The sequence below is a fragment of the Balaenoptera ricei genome, chromosome 1 (genome assembly GCF_028023285.1).
Source record: "Balaenoptera ricei isolate mBalRic1 chromosome 1, mBalRic1.hap2, whole genome shotgun sequence".
In the NCBI taxonomy this organism is placed as follows: Eukaryota; Metazoa; Chordata; class Mammalia; order Artiodactyla; family Balaenopteridae; genus Balaenoptera; species Balaenoptera ricei.
Window position 1 is genome coordinate 107566065 of NC_082639.1, and position 12047 is coordinate 107578111.

General features: G+C 45.3%; 2 protein-coding genes across 3 annotated transcripts in view; one reads left to right on the forward strand and one right to left on the reverse strand.

The window, feature by feature from the left end:
- Window positions 1-12047, reverse strand: part of PDZK1 (PDZ domain containing 1) — a 42229-nt gene that overhangs the window by 12702 nt on the left and 17480 nt on the right. For both annotated transcript variants that reach the window (XM_059929330.1, XM_059929324.1), the window contains 2 exons: window positions 1544-1755; window positions 516-762 (listed from right to left, as the gene is read on the reverse strand). In XM_059929330.1, the coding sequence (XP_059785313.1) occupies window positions 516-762; window positions 1544-1753 (457 nt within the window). In that variant the 5' untranslated portion in view covers window positions 1754-1755. The remainder of the gene's footprint in view (window positions 1-515; window positions 763-1543; window positions 1756-12047) is intronic.
- Window positions 9157-12047, forward strand: part of CD160 (CD160 molecule) — a 38396-nt gene continuing 35505 nt past the window's right edge. The window contains 1 exon segment of the mRNA XM_059920300.1: window positions 9157-9388. Coding sequence (XP_059776283.1) covers window positions 9157-9388 — 232 coding nt within the window.

Below are 12047 nucleotides of genomic sequence, written 5' to 3' on the forward strand. Positions count from 1 at the left end.
CCACAGCTGAGGGTACTATTTAAATGCCACAGGAGGGTGGGGATTTTTGCAGTGTCCTCAGCAACTGTAACAGTGGCTGATACATAAATAGGTACTCAAGAATTTTTTGAATAAGTGACTACCTGGGCATTCTGAGAGATGAAAAGAGATATCATTCTAATTCAAGAGTGGCTATCATGGAGAACCTCCCTTCTCTTGCCTCTTTTTCTCCATTCTCCCCTCCATCTTTACCCACGAAGAAGCATCAACCCTCTAACCCTCTGGCCTCAAAGGCTCAGCCTGACAAACCCGGGGGGGCCGGAGTGCCCAGTGTCCCCCACACAGTGCTGCTGTCCAATGTCCTGATCCCTCTTTGCACAACTGTGCAAAGCAGGGGAAAGGCCAGGGAGGGAAAGGGAGAGAGAGGCTGCTGTTGGATCTCCATAGCAACTGAAAATTAGTCAAAGGAGTCATTAACAGATAACAGTATCTTTCTTCTGGAAAGCTGTTTGTCCCTGCCCTACCCTCAAGCTCACCTTGGACAGTTTTCAGAGAGAAGCCATAGCTACTCCCCTCCTTCACCAGGTAGCAGAGCCGTGGCTGCGTCCAAGTCTGTGCTCCTCCATTCATCACAGAGGGCAGCTTCTTATCATTCAAACTCAACTCCTGACTTTGACCCAACTCTTTCAAATCTACTTGTTTTTTCATAGCTTTCTCATAAGAATCCCCATCCAGGACCAGTAAAGTCACTGAATTCCCACTTTTTCTGACCAGATCCACAACCTAGGAGGAAGAAAGAAAAAGATTAACTTTAACCAATAACCCTCTATCAACCACCGGGGTGGGGGCCGGGGGAGGGCTCACCATCTGGCTCATTATCTGGCCCTGGAGATTCTACTAGCTGACCCCTGACACCCAAATAGTTAGCAGATCGTGCCCCAGCCGTCTCTGCCCAGGCCCCTCCCGAGATCCAAGTACAGATTAGGCTGGGCCTCTAGCACTACTGTAATCTAGAGTATAGCCCAACCCTAGCCCAGGGGACTTTTACTAGGGCTGGTCCTTTCCAGGGACGAATGCTGCCCTAGAGCACAACAGGTTCTCCTGGGTCTATGGAGACAGCATAGTACAGTGAAAAGAGCACCCACTTAGAGGCAGACAGAATTGGGGTAAGGTCAGACCCTCCCCCATGTTCACTACATGAACACATTAGCAAGCTAAGGTGACTGAGCCTCCACTTCCTCATCTATGAAATAGTAACATGAACCTCATGAGTTGCGGTGGGGATTTAACAAAATAATGAATATGAAATTGCCTAGTACAGTTCCTTTCATGTAGCAAATATGCAATGCATATTAGACCTGACACTATTCAAACCTAGGAATAATTTTTACAGTTCTTGGTTAATCATGAGAGACTTGATTAGCCGGCAGAATATAGCCTTAAAGGAGTCCTGCCTTGCCAGTGGCAGCCAGGAAGTCTCCACTGACCCCCAAAACTAGAATCAGCAGAGATGTGGGAACTGAAGAGATCCTAGAAGCAGAAGAACCCCAAGTGTCCCACTTACCTGCGTATGCTCTTTCTTGTCCACAAAGACACCATTGATCCTAAGAACTCTGTCTCCATCCTGGAGACCTGCCTTCTCTGCTGGGCTACCCTTCTCAACCACCCGGACCAGGTGGCCATCAGTGTCCTTCTCAATTCGCAGGGAGAAGCCATAGCTTTGCCCTTCCTGTTTAGACAGCTTGCATTCTCGGGGGTTGAAGGTGGAGGCCATTTCTGTGATGAAAAACAAATGGGTAAATCCACAAGACAGAAAATCTAACTGGGGTGAGAAATCTGTCCTCCATCTCCTCTACCTCTATTCTTCTGTCACACCAAATCCAGACTGTTCAGGTAGCAACATTCGGGGTATAGGAAGCCACCTTCCAGGACTTACTAGTGACTTCCAAATCTATTTCTCCCCAAAGATGACCTTTCACTTGAATTTCAGACCCATGTATTCGGCTAGGTACTGGACAGAGACGCTTCCGTTTCAATAGCTCCCAAACCAAATTCCCCTTTGTCCCCTGACCAAAAGAAATTAGTTCCAAATACATTACCTAAAAATTTTAAGAAAATCCAAGTCCACTTTCATTTAAATATTTGAAGAGCTTGCCAAGTTCTGGGCATTGAAGATAAATCTGTGGACAAGACAGACCTATACTTTGCCTCTCATATCAGGGAGCACATGTTTCTACAGAAACATGTGATGAGTGATCTACTAGGGAAGAATAGGGTGATAAGGGAGTATATAACAGAGTGTCCTGGGAGTAGGGAATGGGGTGGGAAGAATTAAGAATGGCTTCCTGGAGAAATGACTTTTCCAAGACCTGAAGAATTAGTAGGAGTGGTGAGGTGAGACAAGATAAGGAAGACCTCAAACAATGAAATATCAGAGAAGCCAGGCCTGAGAGCTGACCTGGTACATTGGAAACAGAAAAGTGGTTTCTAGGACGCTGAAGTTCTAGTCAGAACAGAGTAGGGATGCCCGACGGAGAGAGGATTCCCGCTGCCACGGCAGATTTCTCCCCCCTGAAGCGCTTCCGTTTCCACCCATCTTGCCCCTCCTTTCACCCCACTGCAAGAGCAAGGCTCTGGGCCACAGGAGGAGGAAAGGAAAAGTGTGAAAACCAACAGCTTGGGGCCCTGGCACCCAGTCATTAAAGGTGAGATTCCTGCTAGGCACAGGGAACTATATTCAATACCCTGTGATAAAACATAATGGAAAAGAATATGAAAAATATGTATAACTGAATCACTTTGCTGTACAGCAGAGATTAACACAACATTGTAAATCAACTATGCTTCAATAAAATTAAAAAAAAAAAAAAAAAAAAAGATTCCTGCCAGGGGTCCCCAACCCCTCCTGGCTTAAGCGCTTGAGAATAGAGGCCAAGAACTGCTGGTGTGGAGCAGAGGCCTGAGAGCAGCCGGCTAGACTCTGCTGGTTAAACTGCCTGCGCGGCAAGCCCTCATGTTCCCCTCGTCACAGCTCCCTCCAGTAACTCAGAATAAACCATCCGTTTCTCCTGGAGGGACAGGAGCCGATGACCGCACAGGGTATGGGGGTGGAGGGCGGGGGAGAGACAACAAAGTGCTCCAGGCTCCCTAGAAGCCACGCCATGGTGATTCGAGATGGCCGTCTCTGACTTCTGTGCCCACAGAAACACACAGTTCAAATGGGGCAGAAAGCCTCCCGCAGCCCGATCCCTTGGCTGTTGCACGTGCTCTCAGCAGAGTCTGGCAGCCAAGCCACCAGGGGCATGAATGACTAAGAAGCCAAGGAAACAAGAAATAAATAGACAATGTTTCCACACTACTCTATATAAAATAGATAACTAACAAGAACCTACTGTGTAGCACAGGGAGCTCTACTCAATACTCTGTAGTGGCCTATATGGGAAAAGAATCCAAAAAAGGAGTGGATATATGTATATGTAAAACTGATTCACTTTGTTGTACACCCGAAACTAACACAACAGTGTAAATCAACTATACTCCAATAAAAAGTTTTTAAAATAAAAAAATAAATAGACAATGTTTCAAGCGATCTCTTATGAGGGCCTGAGGCCTAAGCCTACCCCAGTGAGGATCAAGGACAGAAAAGTGAAACCACAGTCACCATGATCACCGTCCACACCTGGGAGAGCATTGCAGCTCTGCCTTATCATGACCAACCGCCAGGAAGATGCTGCTTTGGGAGGAAAGGGGGGAAATAGGGAGTTAGGGGAGAAGAGGGCAGCGCCAGAGTGGGGCTTCCTCACATGCAGGAACCTGTGTGTGGCCCCTCTGACTCTGACCCATGACTTTTCTTTCTGCTGATCATCCAGCCTGCAAGCATTCCGTTTTCCAACTGGAATCCACATCTATGTCCAAACTTACCCCTAGATCCCTATCAGCTCTCAATTTCATAGGCCTGAAAAGCCCTGAAGGGAAAAAAAATAAAAGCCCTCTGAAATTTGGAAGTATCAATAATTATAGAGAAACCTCATCCAAATCCTACAAAATTCGAAACATGTCCTTAAAATTATTCAAAATAAGGGCCATTAGAGGCTATGTTTTCATCAGGAGATGAGTCTTTTTGTGACCGGCATATGAATGCTCGCTTCTAAGGTGCCCACCCCTACAATTCAGCCATCTCACGCTCTGCAGTGGCAGCCACAGGATCGCACTCTCTTTCTCAAGGATGGAAGATGAATCCTCCTTGCTCGTAGGGCGGTCCAGTGTTTGGGGAGAGGAGAAGAGCCAAAGTTTTCCTGTATCTCAACAGAGACCTGAAAGTCTGATATACAAGGAAACACAAATCCCTGTTTCTGGGCAAAATCTCAAGTTGTTTGTGTGTTTCTTTCTTTCTTTAAAGTTTCAAACAGCCAGACAGTAATCACTCAGATCTGCACTTATGTCTTTGAAGCCTCAGGTGTTCGAGGTCAGAGTTTCTTTTCACAGCTATGGTTGAAGCACAGAGAATTAGAGCCAGTTCACACGGATAAAAATACTGATAGAAATGCTACCACTCTGGGTGGGAAACAGCCGCTGTCCCCAGGCCCAGATTACGTCCTTCCACCCTGTCTGCTCTTCCCACAATTCAGCCACTAAAGGATTAATGCTGCTGCCCACACCAAACTGATGAAATATTTAACACCCTCAACTGTACCAATAGAGAAAGCTGATCAAAACCCCCAAAGCTTGGCCTTACATATGGCCCTGATACTATTTGTTTCCTGTGCCATCTTGTAGAGAGACAGTTCAACTAGGAATCAAGAGGGCTGGGCTCTGGTCCAGCTCCAGTCCTGGGTGTGTCTAGTCTACAGCCTTGTTTACACTGGCCCCTAAATCAGGAATGGCATCAGTCACTTTAGCAAGACTCTGTCACTGCTCCATGATAAGGACGCCTGGAACTCTGGAACACAGGGCCTAACTAGGAAGAATCTCTGTATTTAAGGATACTGTTTCCTGTTTCTTCCTCCTTTTCTTGCAAATCAAAACCACAGTGAGGGGGGCTTCCCTGATGGTGCAGTGGTTAAGAATCCGCCTGCCAATGCAGGGGACACAGGTTCGAGCCCTGGTCTGGGAAGATCCCACATGCCGCGGAGCAACTGGGCCCGTGAGCTGCAATTACTGAGCCTGCGCGTCTGGAGCCTGTGCTCCGCAACAAGAGAGGCCACAATAGTGAGAGGCCCGCGCACCGCGATGAAGGGTGGCCCCCGCTTGCCACAACTAGAAAAAGCCCTCGCACAGAAACGAAGATACAACACAGCCATAAATAAATAAATTAAAGAAAAAAAAAAAAACCACAGTGAGATATCACCTCACACCTGTCAGAATGGCTATCATCAAAAAGACCACAATTAACAAATGTTGATGAGGATGTGGAGAAAAGGGAACTCTCGTAAACTTGTTGGTGGGAATGTAATGGGTGCAGCCACTGTGGAAAAGAGTATGGAGGTTCCTCAAAAAATTAAAAATAGAACTACCATATGATCCAGCAATTCCACTCCTGGGTATATATCCAAGGAAAATGAAAACACTAATTTGAGAAGATACACACCCCAATGTTCATAGCAGCATTATTTACAATAGCCAAGATATGGAAGCAACCAAGTGTCCATCAACAGATGAATGGATAAAGAAGATGTTATACACACACACACACACACACACACACACACACACAATGGAACACTACTCAGCCATAAAAAAGAATGAAATTTAGCCATTTGCAACAACATGGATGGACTTGGAGGGTACTGTGCTTAGTGAAATAAGTCAGACAGAGAAAGACAAATACTGTATATTATCACTTATATGTGGAATCTAAAAAATAAAACAAACAAATGAATTGTTTGTTTGTTTAAAACAGACTCACAGATATAGAGAACAAACTAGTAGTTACCAGTGGTGAGAGGGAAGGAGGGAGGGGCAAGATAGGGGTAGGGGATTAAGAGGTACAAACTACTATGTATAAAATAAATAAGCTACAAGGATATATTGTACAGCACAGGGAATATAGCCATTATTTTATAATAACTTTAAATGGAGTACAGTCTATAAAAACCTTGAATCACTATGTTGTATACCTGAAACTAATATAATAGTGTAAATCAAATATACCTCAATTTTTAAAAATTAAAAATAAGTAAGGTAATAGTTTTTTTTAAAAAAAAAAAAAGGATACTGTTTCCTATTTCTTCAGCCCCCACCCCCATCTCCTGCTTCCTGAGAATCCAGAGATCAGAACCCTATGGTGGAGAGATATGCAATTAGTGAAGGCCTATGGATTTCCATAATATCATATCAGCGATCATCTGATTCAGGCTGGAGTCCATCAAACCCTCAGTAGGCTTTACTCCCCAGTTCAAATAGCCAAAATAAAATACTGGAAATGAAAGAAAGCTCTAACCATTTCTGAGCTCGGGGGAAAAAGTCAATTTTTGGCAACAAAGTTGCTTGTCTGTGGGAAGGAGAACAAAGTGCTGGTGGGCAGGAAAGACTGAGTGGTGAGAGCCAAAGAGATTTTTTAAATCAAACTTTATTATTAATCATACCTTTAGACCCCACCTTCTTCTAAAAGGATTAGATGATTGCTACCAGGAAAGGCAATAATATATCCAAGGTCAAGAAGAAAAAGTAGGTACATTTTAGAAGTTAGGAAGGCTAGCTAATGACAACAGAGGAGGGTAGGTAGGACCTGTGAATGTGACCAGAGAAGAAAGAACTGAAGCCACTGGGCTATTTTCCACAGGAGAAAAATAGCTGGTGGGACCCAGGGGACTCTCCCAAGGCCAAGGTAGCCAAGGTCTCCCAGCTCCAGGCAGCCATCAACATGGACCCATACACGATCCGAGTCTACACCCACCCTCCTCTGTGCTGCACAGAGCCAAGAGTCCAGGCAGGAGCTGTTCCTGAGAGGATCACAACCACAAAAGTGAGACTCAAACAGCCGGAAGGGTTCAGCTTAGTTGGCCCAGGCTGAGAGGAAGCCTCATTTTCCCCTCAGTTTGTGTGTTTGGGGCTGGAACCTACAGGACCTTCCTCAGCAGGGCTAGTTGGAGAAAGAGTGAGACTCCGTTTCAGTTGATTCCCACATCAGTGAGACTTGTAGTGAAGCATGCCTGCCTTGTCACCCGGCACGTCAGAGTCCCCTGTGTTCCACGATAGGTGCTGTAAGTGGAAAGGTCCCATTAAAAAATACCATGGGGGTCTTCCCTGGTGGCGCAGTGGTTGAGAATCCGCCTGCCAATGCAGGGGACACGGGTTCGAGCCCTGGTCTGGGAAGGTCCCACATGCCGCAGAGCAACTAGGCCCGTGAGCCACAACTACTGAGCCTGCGCGTCTGGATCCTGTGCTCCGCAACAAGAGAGGCCGCGATAGTGAGAGGCCCGCGCACCGCGATGAAGAGTGGCCCCCACTCGCCGCAGCTAGAGAAAGCCCTCACACAGAAACGAAGACCCAACACAGCCATAAATAAATAAAATACCATGGGCGTGAATGCCTTTAAGCCCCCCCATACCCCTCCAGTGCAGGGGAGGGCTAGGAGTGAAGGGATCTTAAAGACACCTAGCTCATCAAAACTCCATGATCTCCTGAGAAATATCTGAGAGTCTCAAGGTCAGTGGGAACTTGACAAGAACACAAAGCATCTCCTGATACAAAATGGAACACAGGGTTCTCCGAATTAGTTCCTGCTCTGAAGCAGAGTTATTTGTCTAACTCCTGTAAGCTTCCAGGTATTATTTTGTAAAAGAATCCTGAAATTGCTATAGATCAGCTAACACACAAGCCAGGGAAGAGCAAGTTCTTCTGAGGAAGGAAAAGACAACTCCTGGAAAAGCGAAGTCAGCAAGAATTAGAAGATATTTATTCGGCTCCTCAGCCCTGGGAGCTGTCTACCCAAAGTCAGCAGCTGGTTTCATCTGAGGGAACAGATCTACTTAGTTAACAGTGTAAATCTATAGACCATCAAGTGATGCCAGTAATAATAAATCACGTTACCGTTTAAAAACTCACCATATGTCAGGCATGCTACATTATCTCATTTAATCCTCACAGTCACCTTACAAATTTAATCTCAATCCCAGCTGGCCCACAGAATCACCTGCAGAGATTTATAAAAACAGATGCTTAAACCCCACCTCAGATCTACTGACTCAATCCAGGCTTGAAACCTGAACATAAGCATTTTTAGAATCCCCACGAGTTTAAGAAACTAGTACTCAAAACCACCCTTTGCTTCTCCCAGCTTCCCTTCTCTCCCCTCAGTCTTGGGATAACACCCTCATGGGTCAGAGAAGAATGTCAAGGTTGGGTGAAATATTAACGGCTACCTTGAGCCCACCTTTACTCAACTTGAGAAACCAAGGTGGCAGCCTGGTTAGGAGAGGCCCTCAGGATCCAGCTGTGCCCACAGTCTTGCCCGGCCAACAGCATGGAAGTGTGTGGCAACCTAAAGGCTGTGACCTGCCTCCCTCCCCACGTTCTAGTTCTGAGCCAGGAAACAGAATCCAGTAGCTGAAAACAACATTTAACAGCTCCCATGGGCTCTTTGTCCAAGGAATTAAGTCTGCGGGGGCCCTCCCCTGGCCAGCAAACCTAACCACCTTAAGAGCTGAGGCCATTTCTCCTCCTCCATCACACTATGGGTGGAAACCCAAGCTCCATTCCTGTCTGAGGCCAATCAGTTAGATTCTCCAATTAGCATACAGGAGTGGGTGCAGCTTGTTTGGGATCATGCACACAGGTCCCTCAAAATTCTACTGAACATCAAGAAGACATATTACCCCAAATGTGATTTCATTTGTCCATGCCACAAGTATTTGCCTCACACTTACACGCAAAACACTGTTAAGTGGTTGATGGAATAAAGTAAAACAACAGCTCTATCCTCAAGGACTTTATAGTTAAATGGAGGTGAAGGAAAAGTTTTAGTACAAAAAGAGCTACCACTATGAGCAGAGTATAAGTGCCATGAGACCTACAGCATGGGACAAATTAAGGAAAGCTTCACTAATTAGGTAGGATTTGATTTAGACATTGACAACAGATAGGTAGGATTTCAACAGGTACAGAAGTAGAAAGAGAACATTCTAGCCACAAAGAATAGTGTGGACCTCAGGCATGGAAGTGGGAAAGTTCTTGGGTATGGTCAAAGAAGAGCTAAAACTCAACGTGACTGAAGAAGAGCCAACAGGAGGACAACCAAGATGTCCTTTTGTCATGGATGACAAGTTAGACTGTAAAGGCCTCAAATACCAGCCCAAGGGATCTGGCCTTAGTTTGGTGGTCAGGGACCACGCAAAGGTTATAAGCAGAGGAATGACAGGATCAGAGTTGGGCTCCAAGAGGGATGGCCTGAAGCAAAGACGTACTGGAGGTAAGTCAAGAAAGAGGCTCTTGTAACAGTCCTCCTCACATGCAACGAAGGCCTGCCCCAGCCGGTAGCTGTGAGAATAGAATGGAGGTGACAGAGGTGGAGGAACTACAGAGAGGACTGAGTGACATATGGTATTAACTCTTCAATCCTGTCCTCTCAGATTTCTCCATGCAGAGATGGCCTCAGACAGGACAGGTACAACACAGATGTCCAAAATATTTATTGACACTGACCGTGGCTAGTGTCCGGGAAATACAAGAGGTCCCTATTACTCTCCCTAATTAATGCTTACCTCACTCACACACAGTTTTGCTGTGGGTTCAAGAGGCCTCGTTGCACAGAGTGGTACATGCACAATTCAGTCTTCTAAGGTCACCACTCAGTGTGAACATAGCTGTGCTTTTGGCTCCTCTCAGCTCTGAGTTGCCAGAATACCCTAATTCTGTGGCCATCTTTTCATTCTGTCTGTTTCCCCATAAGTGGTATACTTTCCCTGGATTTATTGCCCTTGCTCAGTTTTTTCTACTAACCACCCTTGATACCTTTCCTAGACTCCCCTTCTGTATGGAATCAGTTTTGTCACTCCCAAAATTCCTATGTTGAAGCCTTATGACTGTTTGGAGATAGAGCCTTATAAAGAGATAATTAAGGCTAAATAAGGTCACAAAGGTGGGGCCTGGCATCTTTATAAGAAGACACAGAAGTGCATGTACACAGAGAAGAGGCCATGTGAAGACACAGTAAGAAGGCCACCATCTGCAAACCAAGGAGAGAGGCCTCAGGAGAAACCAACAATGCTGGCACCTTGATCTTGGACTTCCAGCCTCTAGAACTGTGAAGAAATAAATTTCTGTTTAAGCCACATGGGCTTCTGTTATTCTGTTATGTGGTATTCTGTTACAGCAGCTCAAGACTTAATACATCTTCCAAGTAATGCTGCCCACTTGGGCTGGGTGTTAGAAAGGAAGAGGTCAAAAAAAACCCCAAAAAACAAAACCCCACAAGTTCATGCCTTGGTGACTGGCATAAAAGTTGTACCATTAAAAGATAATGCAGGAGACTTCCCTGGTGGCTCAGTGATTAAGAATCCACCTGCCAGTGCAGGGCACATGGGTTCAATCCCTGGTCCGGGAAGATCCCACATGCCGTGAAGCAGCTAAGCCCATGAGCCACAACTATTGAGCCTGTGCTCTAGAGCCCGCGAGCCACAACTGCTGAGCCCATGTGCCACAACTACTGAAGGCCGTGCGCCTAAAGCCCGTGCTCCACAACAAGAGAAGCTACCGCAATGAGAAGCCCATGCACTGCAATGAAGAGTAGCCCCTGCTCGACGCAACTAGAGAAAGCCCGCGCGCAACAACGAAGACCCAACGCAGCCATAAATAAATAAATAAATAAATAAATAAATAAATAAATAAATAAAAATTAAAATAAAAAGATAAAAGATGGTGCTGGGACTTCCCTGGTGGACCAGTGGGTAAGCTCCATGCTCCCAATGCAGGGGGCCTGGGTTCGATCCCTGGTCAGGGAACTAGATCTCACATGCATGCCACAACTAAGAAATCCACATGCTGCAACTAAAAGATCCCGCATGCCACAACAACGACCCGGCGCAGCCAAAATGAATGAATGAATGAATAAATAAATAAATAAATAAACAAACATTAAAATAAATTTAAAATTTTAAAAATTAAATTAAAAAAAAAAAAAGATGGTGTAGTTATGAGGAATGAGATGGCAAAGTCAGTTTGAGGTGGTTTTACATCAGAGGACTTGGCAGAACATCCTGCAGGTAGACAGAAGAGTGGGCCTGGAGCTCAGGAGATGATGGACTAGAGTCCTCATGGCAGTGCTTGGTGACGCAAGGGAGTGAGAACATGAAAGGAAGACAGCTGAGGATAAAGCCTTGTGTGATACCGACATCTAGGCGACAAGAAGATGAAGCTGAGAAGAAATGATCAGAAGGCCAAGATTTTACAGTCCAAGCTAAAAGAAGAATCTCAAGATGGGACAGTTAACAATGCAAAATGATGCTAAGAGGTAAAGAGAATGAAAACAGAAAATGCCACTAAGTTTAGGAAATGCAAGTTCAGGACAGATGAGGGGCTAAGAAGCAAGTGAATACTAGTAAATAACAGAGGCCATGAATAAAGTTACATCTTGAAACAGATAAATGCGAGAGTTGGGATAGCAGCTTAAGGGGAAAGCAGGGTTGGTGGCTGGTTTTATCTTTAATGTTTGTATATCAAGGGATGATATGGAGAGCACAGCAAATGGGTTTGGCCTTGATGAGATGGAATACCTCTACCGAGGCAGGAGAGAAGTGGAAAAAATGAGATAAAGAGGAAGACAAGGTCAATTTACCAAGACAAATCAGGAACTTCAAGAATGTGGACCAAAATCTCCACTGAGCTCAAACTGATAAATCCATGAAGGTGGCCAGGAGAGGATGGTGGATTAGCTGTACTTACCACCAAAAGACAGCTGCTATGAGGAAATAAGAGCCCAGTGTGCCAGATCTTCCGTTGTCTCAAGAGAACCTGGAAGTCTAGATTTATGCAAAATGTCCCCATTTTTAAAAGCTGGCAGCTATTTCAAAGTTTTAAGAAACTTCACATAAAGTAACAGAATTGAATCCCTGGACGGGCAGGTTATATAA